We start from the raw sequence: 13,318 nt of genomic DNA on the forward strand, positions 1-13,318 counted from the left end.
TTTCATGTGGTGCGATGCAACTTTTACAGTAGGAAGTCCTACCGTTCTCCTAAAATATCCCCTAGGTGCCTTTAAAAGAAACCCAACAACAACAGCAATACATCACCTAACAGGCGCGGTCCGCTCCGCCGCACTTCTCCTCTGCAGGTCCCTGACATTTGTTTGCAGTCTTCTGCCGGCGCTTCCTGGTTAGGAGGCTTGTAAAACCCCTCCTCCAGGAAGCGCTGGCTTTTGATTGGTTCTCAAGCGTCGCAGCTCAGCCAATCACTGCAGAGCTCGATGAACCAATCGCAGCCATCGCATTTGAACCCCGACACGATCATCCTCCATGGACCTACCCTGGCTTCTGTGCATGCACCTGCCGGCAAAATGACGGACATATGCACAAGAGCTAGGGAGCGCCTGGGACATTTAAAATTTCCCTAGTCGCGGCTACCAAAGGTAGATGAGACCCTGGAGCAGTGACCGGTGGCCTCGTTGAGCAGTTCCTGGTCACGTGACAAAAAGGTAGTGATCTACCTTAGGCCGGTCTCACACGACCGGATAGGAATTGAGGATTCCGCATGCGTTTGATCCGCGGTAATACGCAGATCAATTGCATTGGATTACACAATTCCGCTCACATTAGCGGGTCGGAATTACGTAATCCACTTGCAGAAGACAGAACGCAGCAGGTTCTATTTTACCGCGGATATCCATAACATACAGCCCATTGTGCTCCATGGTCACGGATATACCCGTAGCCCATACAAAACTACATTATGTACGGGCTGTGGATACCCGTGTCATCACTAAGTGCCGTCGCGGGAAAATATAAACAAAAAAAGCTGTACTGCGCATGACCGCCTGTGTGAGTATGCAGTTATGCGCAGTACATTACGTGGCTGTACACATTGCCACAATCGGGCTCACAGCTGGGATCCGCTGCGAGCCTACGCAAGCGGATCCCACATACAGCCGTGTGACCTCGGTGTTATTCAGACCGCTACCTGTAATCCGTAATTTACAAGAAGCCCCGGGAACGCTCGCCTTCCTGCAGTTCCAGGAGCAGCTTGTTGAGCGCCTTCTGTGTGAGACCGCTGCACCTCATCAAGCTTACGGAGACTCACAGAGCGCCACTTTACACCCCATCCCTGCCGCTGAGGTCAAGAAATACCCCCAAAAAAGCATGGGAGGAGGGGGGATACCCGGTTTTACTGCCCCATGTACCCATCCCAACCAGCATCCGTAATTACCCCTGTTATCAGACATATCACACAGTTTACATTATTACTCTTATATAAGATTTAGGGAACGCCAAAAAGGGGATTGGGGAGGGTTCTTTTCAGGGAGTCAATTTTTTTTCTGCACAAGTGAGCAATGGGGGCTGGAATATATTCAGTTGTGCCTGCAATCCAATGGGTGTTCCCTCCATTATAGGCCTAGCCATTTGTCTTGCAAGTAGATTTGGGCCACAATGGGTATGATCCTGAACACGGGACAAACAGGGGTATCCATTTTGTGGTGAAAGTCGTCATCCATATATGTGCTGTACAAAAAAAACAGTTTTTAAAATGACATAATTGCCAAAAAAATGAAAATCATTACTTTTTTACTTCTGCTTTGCTTAGATTCATTCAAAAACTGTGGGTGGAAAATATGCCATACACCCCTAGATGAACTCGTTAAGGGGCCTAGTTTTCAAAATAGGTTCATTTGTGGGGTTTTCAGTCGTTTTGGCCACTCAAGGGCTCTACAAGTGGGCAATGGGGCCTAAATCACCTTCAATCAAAAGGTCTGTTCTGAAAACCACCCGCTGCTCCTTTCTGTTAGGGCCCCGTTGTGCATAAAGCCATAAGATTAGGGCCATAATGGGTATTTCTGAACACAGGACAAACTGGAGTATCCATTTTGGGGTGCAAATCCTCATTTTCATGTGCACCCTAGGAAAAAAACCTGTCTTTAACCCTTTCCAATCCAATGTCAGGCCTGCCCCGACATCATCATTTTCCTCCACAGCTCCGATGTCGGGGCAGGCCCGACACTGCAGTGCAGGAGTGTATCTGCCCCCGATCATCAGACACATCGGGTGCAGATGCACTCCTGCACTGATCCTCAACAAGGACCCTCGAGGAGAAGGCAGAAAGGGGTTTTAACCCTTTCTGCCTTCTTCTTTACACATTACATAGCGCTCAATTAGCGCTATGTAATGCACAGAGATTCCGGCCGACGATCATGTGACCGCCGGTGTCATCTGACCCCCAGCGGTCACATGAACGCCGAGCCGGGAGCCTGCACCGTGGGGGGCTGCTTACCTGACCAGCGTCTTGCGCATTCTCCTTCTGTCTCCCGGCCCGGCGATCATGTGACCGCCAGGTGCCACCTGACCCCAGCGGTCACATGATCGCCGAGCCGGGAGGCAGAAGGAGAATGATGAAGACGCCGGACAGGTAAGCAGGTCCCTCCCTGCACCCTCCTGAACTCTGTCAGTTCAGGAGGGTGCAGGGAAAATGTATTTTTTCTCACCCATTCTCCCCAGCTCCAATTTATTTGGAGCTGGGGAGAATGGGTGAGAAAAAATAAATGGATTGGAAAGGGTTAAAATGACATGTTAACAAAAATATGAAATTTTTATTTTTTCTCCTCTAAATTGCATTAACTCCTGAAAAAAACCTGTGGGGTCAAAATACTCCTGACCCCCCTCAGTGAATATACTAAGGGGTGTAGTTTTTAAAATAGGGTCATTTGTGGGGGTATCTATCATTCTGATCCCTACGAGCCTTCGCAATCTTGGCTTGGTGTAGGAAAACAAAGTGTTCCTCTAAATGTTAATTAATGTTAAATTTGTACGTCACCTAAATGGTTAAAGAAAAAAAACTAAAGTTTTTCCAATGTGCTTCCAGAATAAAGTAAACAGATGGAAATATATATCTTATCAAAAATTTGTACACTGTGTTTCGCACATTTGACATATTGTAGTTGAAAATGTGAAAAAATTCATTTTTTTTCAAAATGTCCCCAATTTTGGCTCTTTTAATAAATATACACAAATTCTATCAGTCCATTTTAACAAATTATATGAAGTACAACATGTGGGGAAAAAACAATGTCAGAATCACTGGGATATGCAAAACCTTTGCATACATCAAATGACACATCAGATTTCCAAAATTTGGTCTGATCATAAAAGGCCCATTTAGACACAACAATTTTTGCTCATAAATCGCTCAAAGCCATCTTTTGAGCGATAATCGTTGTGTCTATCTGCACTGACATCGTACAGTTTTCGTTAAGCAATCGCTGATCGCTGATCTTTCAGCATGCTGTAAGACAACGATGAGCCTTATCAGGAGTTCACAGCGGGATACAGCTGATACTATTGTTTCAGCTGTATCCCGCTCCCTGAACACAGGCGGGGTATGAAGAACACAGCGGTCCATTTGTGTTCTTCATACCCCGCTTGGAGCGCGCGGCTGTATAAGAGTCGGGCGCTCCGAGCGGGGGAACAGCTGGATGCAGAACCATTGATTTAAATGGGGCTTCGCAGACTAGCGCTCAAATGCGGTGTTTCTAACTCCGCCTATTTTCCAGCTATTTTCACGTTTTTAGCGCTGTCAAAAGGCTGTAACATGTGATCAAAAACGCTGCGCAAAATCACTGTAAAACGCTGCGGTTTCGGACGTGACATCTGTCTGCATGTGTAAGAGCAGTGTAAAAGCGGGGATCCATGATCCATCCTTGCTGCCAGCTGGGCTGGCCCAGACTTACTTCTGAGCCCATACCATCCACAGGACGTACGTTTACGTCCCGCTGTGTTACGTACCATGCGCCAGAGACGTAAACTTATGGCCTGTGCGTTAAGGGGTTAAGTGACAAAATCACACTCTGCCTGACTAGTTAGGTGGGTTCCCCATTGACATGAACGGTAGGTGGTTTGTAGACAGATTTCACGTAGCCTTCGGCGAGGAATATGCGTGTATTTCGTGTTAGATCTGCTGTGTAATCAGTCGTGGGGCGCGCTATAATGTGAACACTGAAAGAGGAAAAGGTGGAGCAACCATAGTGGTTTCCTGGTCGGCGAGGGGCTGGTGTCCCTGATAAGTGACTGGCAAACAAGCAGATATGGCGATGCGGCCGCCAGACCAAACCTGCAGATAACAGGTCATGCAATAACAGGTCATGCAATACACCGGTCAGATAACAGCGGGCAACTCGTTTTAAAAAAATTTTCATAACAAAGTAACTTTTGTAAAACTAAAACCTGCTGATTCCACCGGTAACGCTGAATAATAGCGGCACGTCCCGTGGGCAAGTTATTTAACCCCTTAGTGACAAAGCATTTTTTTGCTTTGTTTTTAAAAAAATCGTAACTCCTTTATTTATCCATCGACGTCGCTGTATGAGGGCTGATTGTTTTTTGCGGGACGAGTGGTGTTTTTCAATGGTGCTATTTAATGTAGCATATAATGTACTAAAAAACTTTAAAAAACTGCTAAGTGGAGTAAAATAAAAAAAAAAATTAAAAAATTCCGCCATCTTTCGGTGCGTCTTGTTTCTACGGCGCACAAACTGCAACAAAAATAACCTGAACACTCTATTCTACGGGTCGGTGCGATTACTGCGATACCAAACTTATGTTGGTTTATTTTACGTTACGACTTATTTTTTTTATTATTTTCGGCCGCCATCTTCTGACCGCGATATCTTTTTTATTTTTCCGTCCACGTAGTTGTGCGAGGGCGCATTTCTTGCAGGATGTCATGTAGTTTGCATTACTGCTATTTTGGAATACATACGACCTTTTGATCGCTTTTTATTGCATTTTTTCTTGGAGACTGAGTGACCAAAAAACGCATATCTGGCGTCTTAATTTTTTTTTTCCGGACACCGTTCACCGTGCGCGGTAAATACTGCATTATTTTGATAGATCTGACTTTTATGGACGCAGCGATACTAAACATGTATTTTTGTTCTATGATTCCCACAGTGCAGTTTGACCCGATGCCGGTGACCCCTGCATACCTGCCTGGCGTCTTCCTCCTGTGCTGCGGATGTGCCGGCTGGCGCTCCGTCGTGCGTGTGCAGTAGGCGCCGGTGCTGGGGGATGATGCGGGGGTATCCGCGGTACTTCTGCAGCACTCACTGCGCAATGCCGCAGGATGGACGGCTTCCACTGACTTCAATGGAAGCCATCTGTGTGTAACCAGCTCAGAATCGCAGCATGTCGCAATTTCTTCTCCGCGAGCGGAAAATCGCGACCGGTTTCCGTTCGTGGACATGAAATCCTGTATTTCAATAGCATGCTATGGGGCGGTATCTGCTACAGAGTCCAGAGGCGGGCGCCCACCGCGGACTCTGCAATGCGAATGGCCCATGTGCAGCCGGCCCAACAATGCAGACATAAAACTGTAAACCAGCAGGAAAACCCCTTATAGCGGCGCGGAAGTGACTGCGTATCCGCTCCCCTCCGAGGTCTTCGGCTGTCAGCGCTCCCCGATACTCAGCGGTCTGTAGTAAGCACAGCGCCGCTGGTTAGGTGTTGTGCGCAGGGCTGGCATCACCGCAGCTGGTTAGGTGTTGTGCGCAGGGCTGGCATCACCGCAGCTGGTCAGGTGGTGCGCGGAGATGGCATCACTGCAGCTAGTCAGGTGGTGCGTGGAGGTGGCATTACTGCAGCTGGTCAGGTGGTGCACGGAGGTGGCATCACTGCAGCTGGTCGGGTGGTGCGTGGAGGTGGCATTACCGCAGCTGGTCAGGTGGTGCGCGGAGGTGGCATCACTGCAGCTGGTCGGGTGGTGCGTGGAGGTGGCATTACCGCAGCTGGTCAGGTGGTGCGCGGAGGTGGCATCACCGCAGCTGGTTCGGTGGTGCGCGGAGGTGGCATCATCGCAGCAGGTCAGGTGGTGCGCGGAGGTGGCATCATCGCAGCAGGTCAGGTGGTGCGCGGAGGTGGCATCATCGCAGCTGGTCATGTGGTGCGCAGAGGTGGCATCACCTGGCCAGCAGTGCAGCGCTCACTACAGACCGCCGGGCAGCGCTGACAGCCGAGGACTTCGGAGATGAGGGGGGGGGGGGGGGGGGGGGGCGCCGTGACTGCTGACTGCGGATTTGCAGATGATTTCTAGTCAAAATCCAAACAAATGTGGACTTTGCCTCCATTTTGGATGTGGCAGTGCTGTGAGGGGGTATCCGCACCCCGCTGACGCGGCATGGAGAGTCTTCGGGGGGCTTTCTGTTGTTGCCACTCATTTTGGGCAAAAATGCTGAGTTGTGCCCCAATAACTAACAATGTGGTAATCCGCATGCGGATCTCCTGCAGTAATCTAATGGCCGCCGCGGGTCTTGTGGTAAAATGCGGGGCAGATTTTCTGAAGAAAACTAAAGTCTCGCTCAAACATGAACTACAGATGAGATCTGAGCCGGCGGGGGAGGAGCCGACCAGATCGGCCGACGAGGAGCCGCTCCTCATACGGTACAGTGCGGAGCGGGCGCCATGACCGGCGGCTGTGAGGTAAATCTCCCGCCGTGTTATCAGCGGCGCTCAGCTCTCCGGCCGCGGGGTGACGGCTCCGTGTCTCCTGATGGCCGCGGAACTCCCCGGTGTGGCCGCCCCTCGTCCCCCGCTCCTCTCACCAGTTCCCCGGTATCACCCCGTCACTCACCCCGGCAGCAGCCGAAGACTACGAGCAGCAGGAGAAGCACAGCCGCGGACTCCATCACCGCACCGTGTAGCCGAGCTCCGGGGGCCGCAGGGCGGGGAGGGGAAGTGGCGCTGAGGGAAAACGAAACTGGAAACCCGCAGCTTGTAATTACCGGATGCATAACGGCCGAGAGTGATATTATACCGTTATTATATACCGCTGTACACTGGAATACCTCATGTATGATATTATATACATATTATATATCCCCCTCGTGTGATATATATTTATTACACACTGCCGTACCCTCTAACCACCTGCTGTGTGATGTTATATACTTGTTATACACCTGTTACTCTATAATGCTCTTATGTAATATGATGTACCCCAGTATTTTATAACCCCCCCCCCCTAATGTGTGACATTATTTATTATACTCCCCCCTCACCCTATAATCGACCCATGTTTGATATTATAGTCTATAATCCCCTCATTTATTACACACTCCTGTATTGTATAATCCTCTCATGTGAGATATTGCAGTTATTCTACACCCCTGTATATTATAATCCCCATGTATGATAATATATATTTATTATACTCTATAATCCTCTTTTTGTGATTATATTTATTACAACTGCCTCCTCCCTATAATCCCCTCTTTTGTGATACTTATTCTATACCCCTGTACCCTATAGATTGGTATATATGTATACAGTATATATCAGGCCCCTTTCACAGGTGTGATATATGTTTGCTATAGTTGTCTCTGTCCTAGAAGTGGAACAAGGGCAAAACTGAAGTGCCGGATCGGGCGTGTGCCGGACACAACCGGTTACTAGAATGGTTTCCAGCATATCAGCCGCATTTTCCTGGGGGCTAGTGAAGCTTTTTTAGTATTTTATGCTGGATCTGCCCCTGCGGTGAACCTGGCCCACGGCGAGCTGCACACGGGCGTATAATGGGTGTGTAAATCACCACCATGCTCAAAGCGCAGGCAGCAGCCCCACGGTGGAGTGAATGACATTATCTGGTGACAGTAGCACCTGTGCAGAGGCGTGATATATATGTGTGTGTGTAATATATATATATAACTAGCTGATATACCCGGCCTCGCCGAGTTAACTTGATACAAATGTTTACGTGTTGTTTGCACAGAAAATGTTATGAAGTCGTGGTTACTTTAGAGTGACCGAGGAATAAAATATGTATAGACATAGAGGAGCATTAGATTCTCCTCAGGCTGCATATACTGATGTCCCACTGCAGAATGTTCCACCCCTCCCACCCTACTCATTTAGGACCTTAAGAATGCTTGCGCCAAATTTCACGCTTGTATGACATCGGGAAGTTACATTACATAGGGGTGCACTTACCTTTGCAATTAGCATTAAATAATTAAGTTGTGACCCTTTGCTTTTCCTATTTAGGACCTAAAGAATGGTTGTGCCAAATTTCATGTTTGTACGACATCGGGAAGTTAGAGAATTAGATTAGGTACATTACATAGGGGTGCACTAACATTTGCACTTAGCATTGAATAATCGAGTTGTGACCCCTTTCATTTTCCTATTTAGGAGCTAAAGAATGGTTATGCCAAATTTCAAGTTTGTATGACATCGGGAAGTTAGAGAATTAGTGGCGAGTCAGTGAGTGAGTGAGGGCTTTCACCATATATAATCTCAGCAAGTAATGAGACGGTTCTTGATGCGTTGGGTGTTTTCGGCATGTAATGGTTAGTACCCACCAAAAGTAGTCTAAGGAAGGACGACCGGTGAAGCAACAAGAGGGTCTTGGGCGCCCAAGTCTCATTGATGTGCATGGGGAGTGAAGGCTCGTCTGTCTGGGCCGATCCCACTGAAGAACAATTGAAGAATATATCTTGGGTATTATTGTATCTTGTCACCACCTGGAAGCTAGGAGTTTGACAGGGCTTGCATGGAGGAACTCCCCTGTCACACCCCTAGCTCCTGATTGGGTAACTTCTGTAAGGTCCTAGCAGCAGTGTCTGTATAGATTGCTGCCGGGGCTGGACGGTTAGGGGTTGGTGTTCATGTTAGGCTTAGATCCATAGCCGTAAATACTTCCATGTTACAGGGGTAACATGGAAGCATTTATAGTGAATAATCTGCAGCAATCCCCCTTCACTAAGGCAGGGACTCCGCTGTCTCAGTGCTCCGGTGTCTCCTGCCGGCCCCCCAATGCCCCAGCACTGAGGCAGGGGCTCTGCTCACTCACTGCTCCGGTGTTGAAGGCCACCGCCACCGCAATCCCCCTGCAGTGAGGCAGGGGCTCTGGTGTCTCCTGCGCTGGCGCATCTGCTCTGACCCTTGCTGTTGTAGGGGGATTAGGAATGTCAGTTTGTGACTTGCCACAGTTGGCTGTGCATATGGTGCTGCCGCCACCACTCCCAGCTTTGCTGAGGTCCCTAAGGATCCTCTGCTACCGCTGTGGGAGAACCCTTAGTGGACTGCCAGGACATGCACCCCAGCTTGCTCTGTAGCCAATCAGCTACAGGGGGGCATAACCGCCCTGTCACTCTTGTCTCCACCAGGACTTTCTGGTGGTGACAAGATACAATATTACCCATATCTTATGTATAGAACGCAAAATCTATCTGTTTGTGTCCGATACAAATCCACAGTTCTGGTCCGATTTGAGTGATATTTTGCATGAGTATTCCTCAGCACCCGGCGACGAATACTGGCAGAATTAAAAATCGAAAACTCACAGACTTCCCCTGTAACTTTTGTTGCCAGTAGCAACCAATCACAGCTCAGCTTTCATTTCTGGTCGCTATCACCACTGGCGCCGCGATGGGGGCCGCTATCACCACTGGCGCCGCGATGGGGGCCGCTATCACCACTGGCGCCGCGATGGGGGCCGCTATCACCACTGGCGCCGCGATGGGGGCCGCTATCACCACTGGCGCCACGATGGGGGCCGCTATCACCACTGGCGCCGCGATGGGGGCCGCTATCACCACTGGCGCCGCGATGGGGGTCGCTATCACCACTGGTGCCGCGATGGGGGTCGCTATCACCACTGGGGTCGCAATAGAGGAGTCGCTGTTACTACTGGGGTCGCTATTGCTACTGGGGCCGCAATAGGGGGTCACCTATTACTGCCAGGGCCGCAATAATTACTACCGAGGCCACTGTGGAGGTCGCCATTACCACCGGGGCCACCAATATAGGGGGGGTCGCCATTACCACCTGAGCCACCAATACAGGGGGTTGCCTTTACTACCGGGGCCACCAATATAGGGGGTCGCTATTACTACTGAGGCCACCAATATAGGGGGTGGGGGAGGGGGGACACTATTACTACACGAGGCGGATTAGTTGTGGAATCCATAGTAGCTGTAGCAGCAAAGTGGATGAGATTTTAAAAAATCATCCACATGGTGTGGAAACAATCTGTACAAACCCGTGTGGATGCCGTGCTGTAAAAAAATTTTCACGGGTGCCCCAAGGCTGAAAAGGTTGGGAAACCCTGTCCTATGTAGTGCTTCTTAGTGGAACTAGTCCACTACACTTACCCACTCCTGGGTAGTATGGATGCTGCTACCCACTTGCTACCTCTTCTCTGTTTTCTGGGAGGCTCCTGCAGGTGGAAGACCACGTGGATACAGGGAAATCGTGAACTCCGGCCACCATGGGCGGGAGCCCCACGATTCCCCCACTAGTCCCCCTCTAGATCCTGCATTCGGCAGCGCTGGTTTCAGGATGCAGGAGAGCCTGCTCCACAGATCGGCAGCGGTCAGGAAGGTCCATGTTTACTGGGAGAGAGCGATCGGGCAGGTGAGTAGTAGCGGCAACCGCAATAACGCAGCTTCAAGTAGTTGTTTGGCTCGAGGCTGGATAAGCCGCACTGGCCTCAAGATGTCGTGGGCCTCTGTGGCAGTTTTCAGGCCAAAGAAACCCCTCTTTCTTTTTAGGGGGATCCTGTCTCCTTGTCCCAAGTTATGGACGGGATCTAGGAGATTCGGGATGATCCGATGGCGTTCTGCAGGAGCCGCAGGTACTTGCCTCTGGCTTGCTGTGATGTTAGGCCCCCCCCCCCATAATCAATGGGGTCCGTTCTATGCTGTTCGGGTGCATCCTGAGACGGAGCCATTCAGCCACGAGGATTCCCCTTACCTGTTTTCCAAACGAAACAGGAAAGTAGAAATGAAGAGTGATCTATTCCTAGAACAGCTACAATGTTTCAATTTGGAATTATTTGGTTAGTATAGGGATATCAGATAACCTCAGTACACTAGAGGTGTTGGCAATGATTATCTTATTGACATCCAATAAGTATTCAATTATCTTTAAGAGATTATACGCTTTCAACTATTATATTAAAGCATGAGAACACGAAGGATTCTACCTTTCTTGCAGGTAAGATTACCCTCTGCCGATGAGTCTATTCAACGGAGAAATACCTTCAACAACACAACTTCTGGCTGTTCACAGTTTGCCTTGTATATCATCAGTGATACATGCTGTATCTATATACACACACGTGACGCACCGATGCTGCACAATTACTGTGAATCTCAAAGTCAATCTCTGATGCCACACACGAGCCGCCAACAGTTTAAAGGGGTTTTCCATGGAAATACTTTCGATGACCTATCCTCAGGATAGGTCATCCATAGTTGCTTGGCTGGGGTCCGCTGCTCGGGATCCCGACCGATCAGCTGTGCGGGCGCCCGCTGTCAGCGCCGCAATAATAGAGGTCAGAACTGTCAGATCACGACTGTGGGTATTGCTATAACTCTGCTAAGACCCACAGAACAGTGATGTCTCTTTGGCAGAAAAATGTTAATAAAGTTCAGTGTGGATAAATGTAAGGTTATGCACATGGGCAGGAGAAACGGATGTCACCAATATACACTAAATGGGGTACTGCTAGGGAAAAGTGAGATGGAAAAAGACCTGGGGGTACTAGTGGATTGTATACTAAACGAGTAACCAATGCCAGTCAGCTGCTGCAAAAGCTAATAGAGTCTTGGGGTGCATTAAAAGAGGTATAGGGGCGAAGGACGAGAACATTATCCATCCACTATATAAGGCACTTGTCAGGCCTCACATGGAATACTGCATACAGTTCTGGTGACCGGTGCTCAGGAAAGATGTTACAGTGCTGGAGGGGGTTCAAAGACGGGCAACTAAACTAATACATGGAATGAAGGGACTGGAATACCCAGAGAGGCTATCCAAATTGGGATTATTTACCCTGGAAAAAAGACGGCTAAGGGTTGATCAAATAACTATGTATAAATACATGAGGGGACAATACAAGGATCTCTCCCAGGATCTGCTTATACCCAGGACTGCGACGGTAACAAGAGGGCATCCGCTACATCCAGAAGAAAGCAGGTTTCATCGCCAACACAGAAAAGGGTTCTTTACTGTAAGAGCAGTGAGACTGTGGAACTCTCTGCCTGAGGAGGTGGTGATGGCAAAATCCATAGAAGAGTTTAAAAGGGGACTTGATGTTTTTCTAGAGGGGAAGGATATTACAAGATATAAATCTTAGGTTACTTGTTAATCCGGGTTTACAGGCAGGTAGGAATTATTAGAGGTTGATCCAGGGAACAGTCTGATTGCTATTAGGGAGTCGGGAAGGAATTTTCCCCCAAAAGTGCTAATTGGCTCCTGCTCTTGGGGTTTTTTGCCTTCCTCTGGATCAACAACACAGGAGAATAAACAGGCTGGACTAGATGGACATTGTCTTCATTCGGCCTTACATACTATGTTACTACCGTGTTTCCCCGAAAATAAGACAGTGTCTTATATTAATTTTTGTTTAAAATGGTTTAATCTTTCTACATGTATAGCTGCCTGGACACTATTTAAATTGACTTTTTTAATTAACTGTTAGCAGGGCTTAATTTTGGAGTAGGGCTTATATTTCAAGCATCCTCAAAAAGCCTGAAAAATCATTTTGCATCTTCAAAAATTATGGAAAATCATGGTATGTCTTATTTTCAGGGTATGTGTTATTTTCAGAGAAACAGGGTATGTCTTCTCTCTTCTTCCTTTTGATTGATGAGTTTAGTGGTTGGGGTTAACTGAACGGACAGTTTGAAGACTGAGAGTCATCTTTCTTCGCATTACACAAAAAGGGAGATGGTCACTAAATGTCTGTAAGGCTGGTTTCTGGCATTCTGTGAGCACAGGGCTAGTTTCATCCAGGTTTCCTTTCTCCATTTAGAAAACTGCATGAGGACAGAAAGCAGTACAGAAACTGCATGGCAACATAGAGGTGAATACGTGAGACTGAGACCTCTTTGACCTTGATATCCCTGTCCCTGTCTTTTACATTGGGCAAAAACGTGCTGTCCTTGGCGCCATTCAGGTTCCGTCCCCATACAGTTTTCTGCATGGATGATGCAAACCATGACTGAAACAGCATTGGATTTTTCAAGCATGCTTGAAAAAGGCGTACTAAGACGCCGAAACGCGTAGCAGTTTGCTGTACTCTTTGTGTAACGGCCAAATTTGCAATTTGTGCAGTTCATTTTTGTGTAATTGCCAGTTTGGCAATTTTAATAAAACGTGCTTTGGGCACTTTAATTATTCTCCTTGGAGAACCACCTTTTTGCAGCCAGCGGTAATAGCGCAGATTTTTCTTTTTTTTTATATCCACCCATTCCCCACTCGGAAGTCCTTTTTCCTTCTGGGGTCACATTTTTTTCTGCTGCT

The 13,318-nt window shown here is 48.3% G+C and overlaps 1 protein-coding gene across 3 annotated transcripts in view; it reads right to left on the minus strand.

Annotated features, from left to right (window-relative positions):
* The window catches only part of LOC136625193 (uncharacterized), a 78,669-nt gene extending 71,908 nt beyond the window's left edge, over positions 1 to 6,761 (minus strand). For all 3 annotated transcript variants that reach the window (XM_066599213.1, XM_066599212.1, XM_066599211.1), the window contains exon 1: positions 6,642 to 6,761. In XM_066599213.1, the coding sequence (XP_066455310.1) occupies positions 6,642 to 6,696 (55 nt within the window). In that variant the 5' untranslated portion in view covers positions 6,697 to 6,761. The remainder of the gene's footprint in view (positions 1 to 6,641) is intronic.
* Between the last annotated feature and the right edge of the window lie 6,557 nt (positions 6,762 to 13,318).

Source organism: Eleutherodactylus coqui, chromosome 4, assembly GCF_035609145.1.
Source record: "Eleutherodactylus coqui strain aEleCoq1 chromosome 4, aEleCoq1.hap1, whole genome shotgun sequence".
Classification (NCBI taxonomy): domain Eukaryota; kingdom Metazoa; phylum Chordata; class Amphibia; order Anura; family Eleutherodactylidae; genus Eleutherodactylus; species Eleutherodactylus coqui.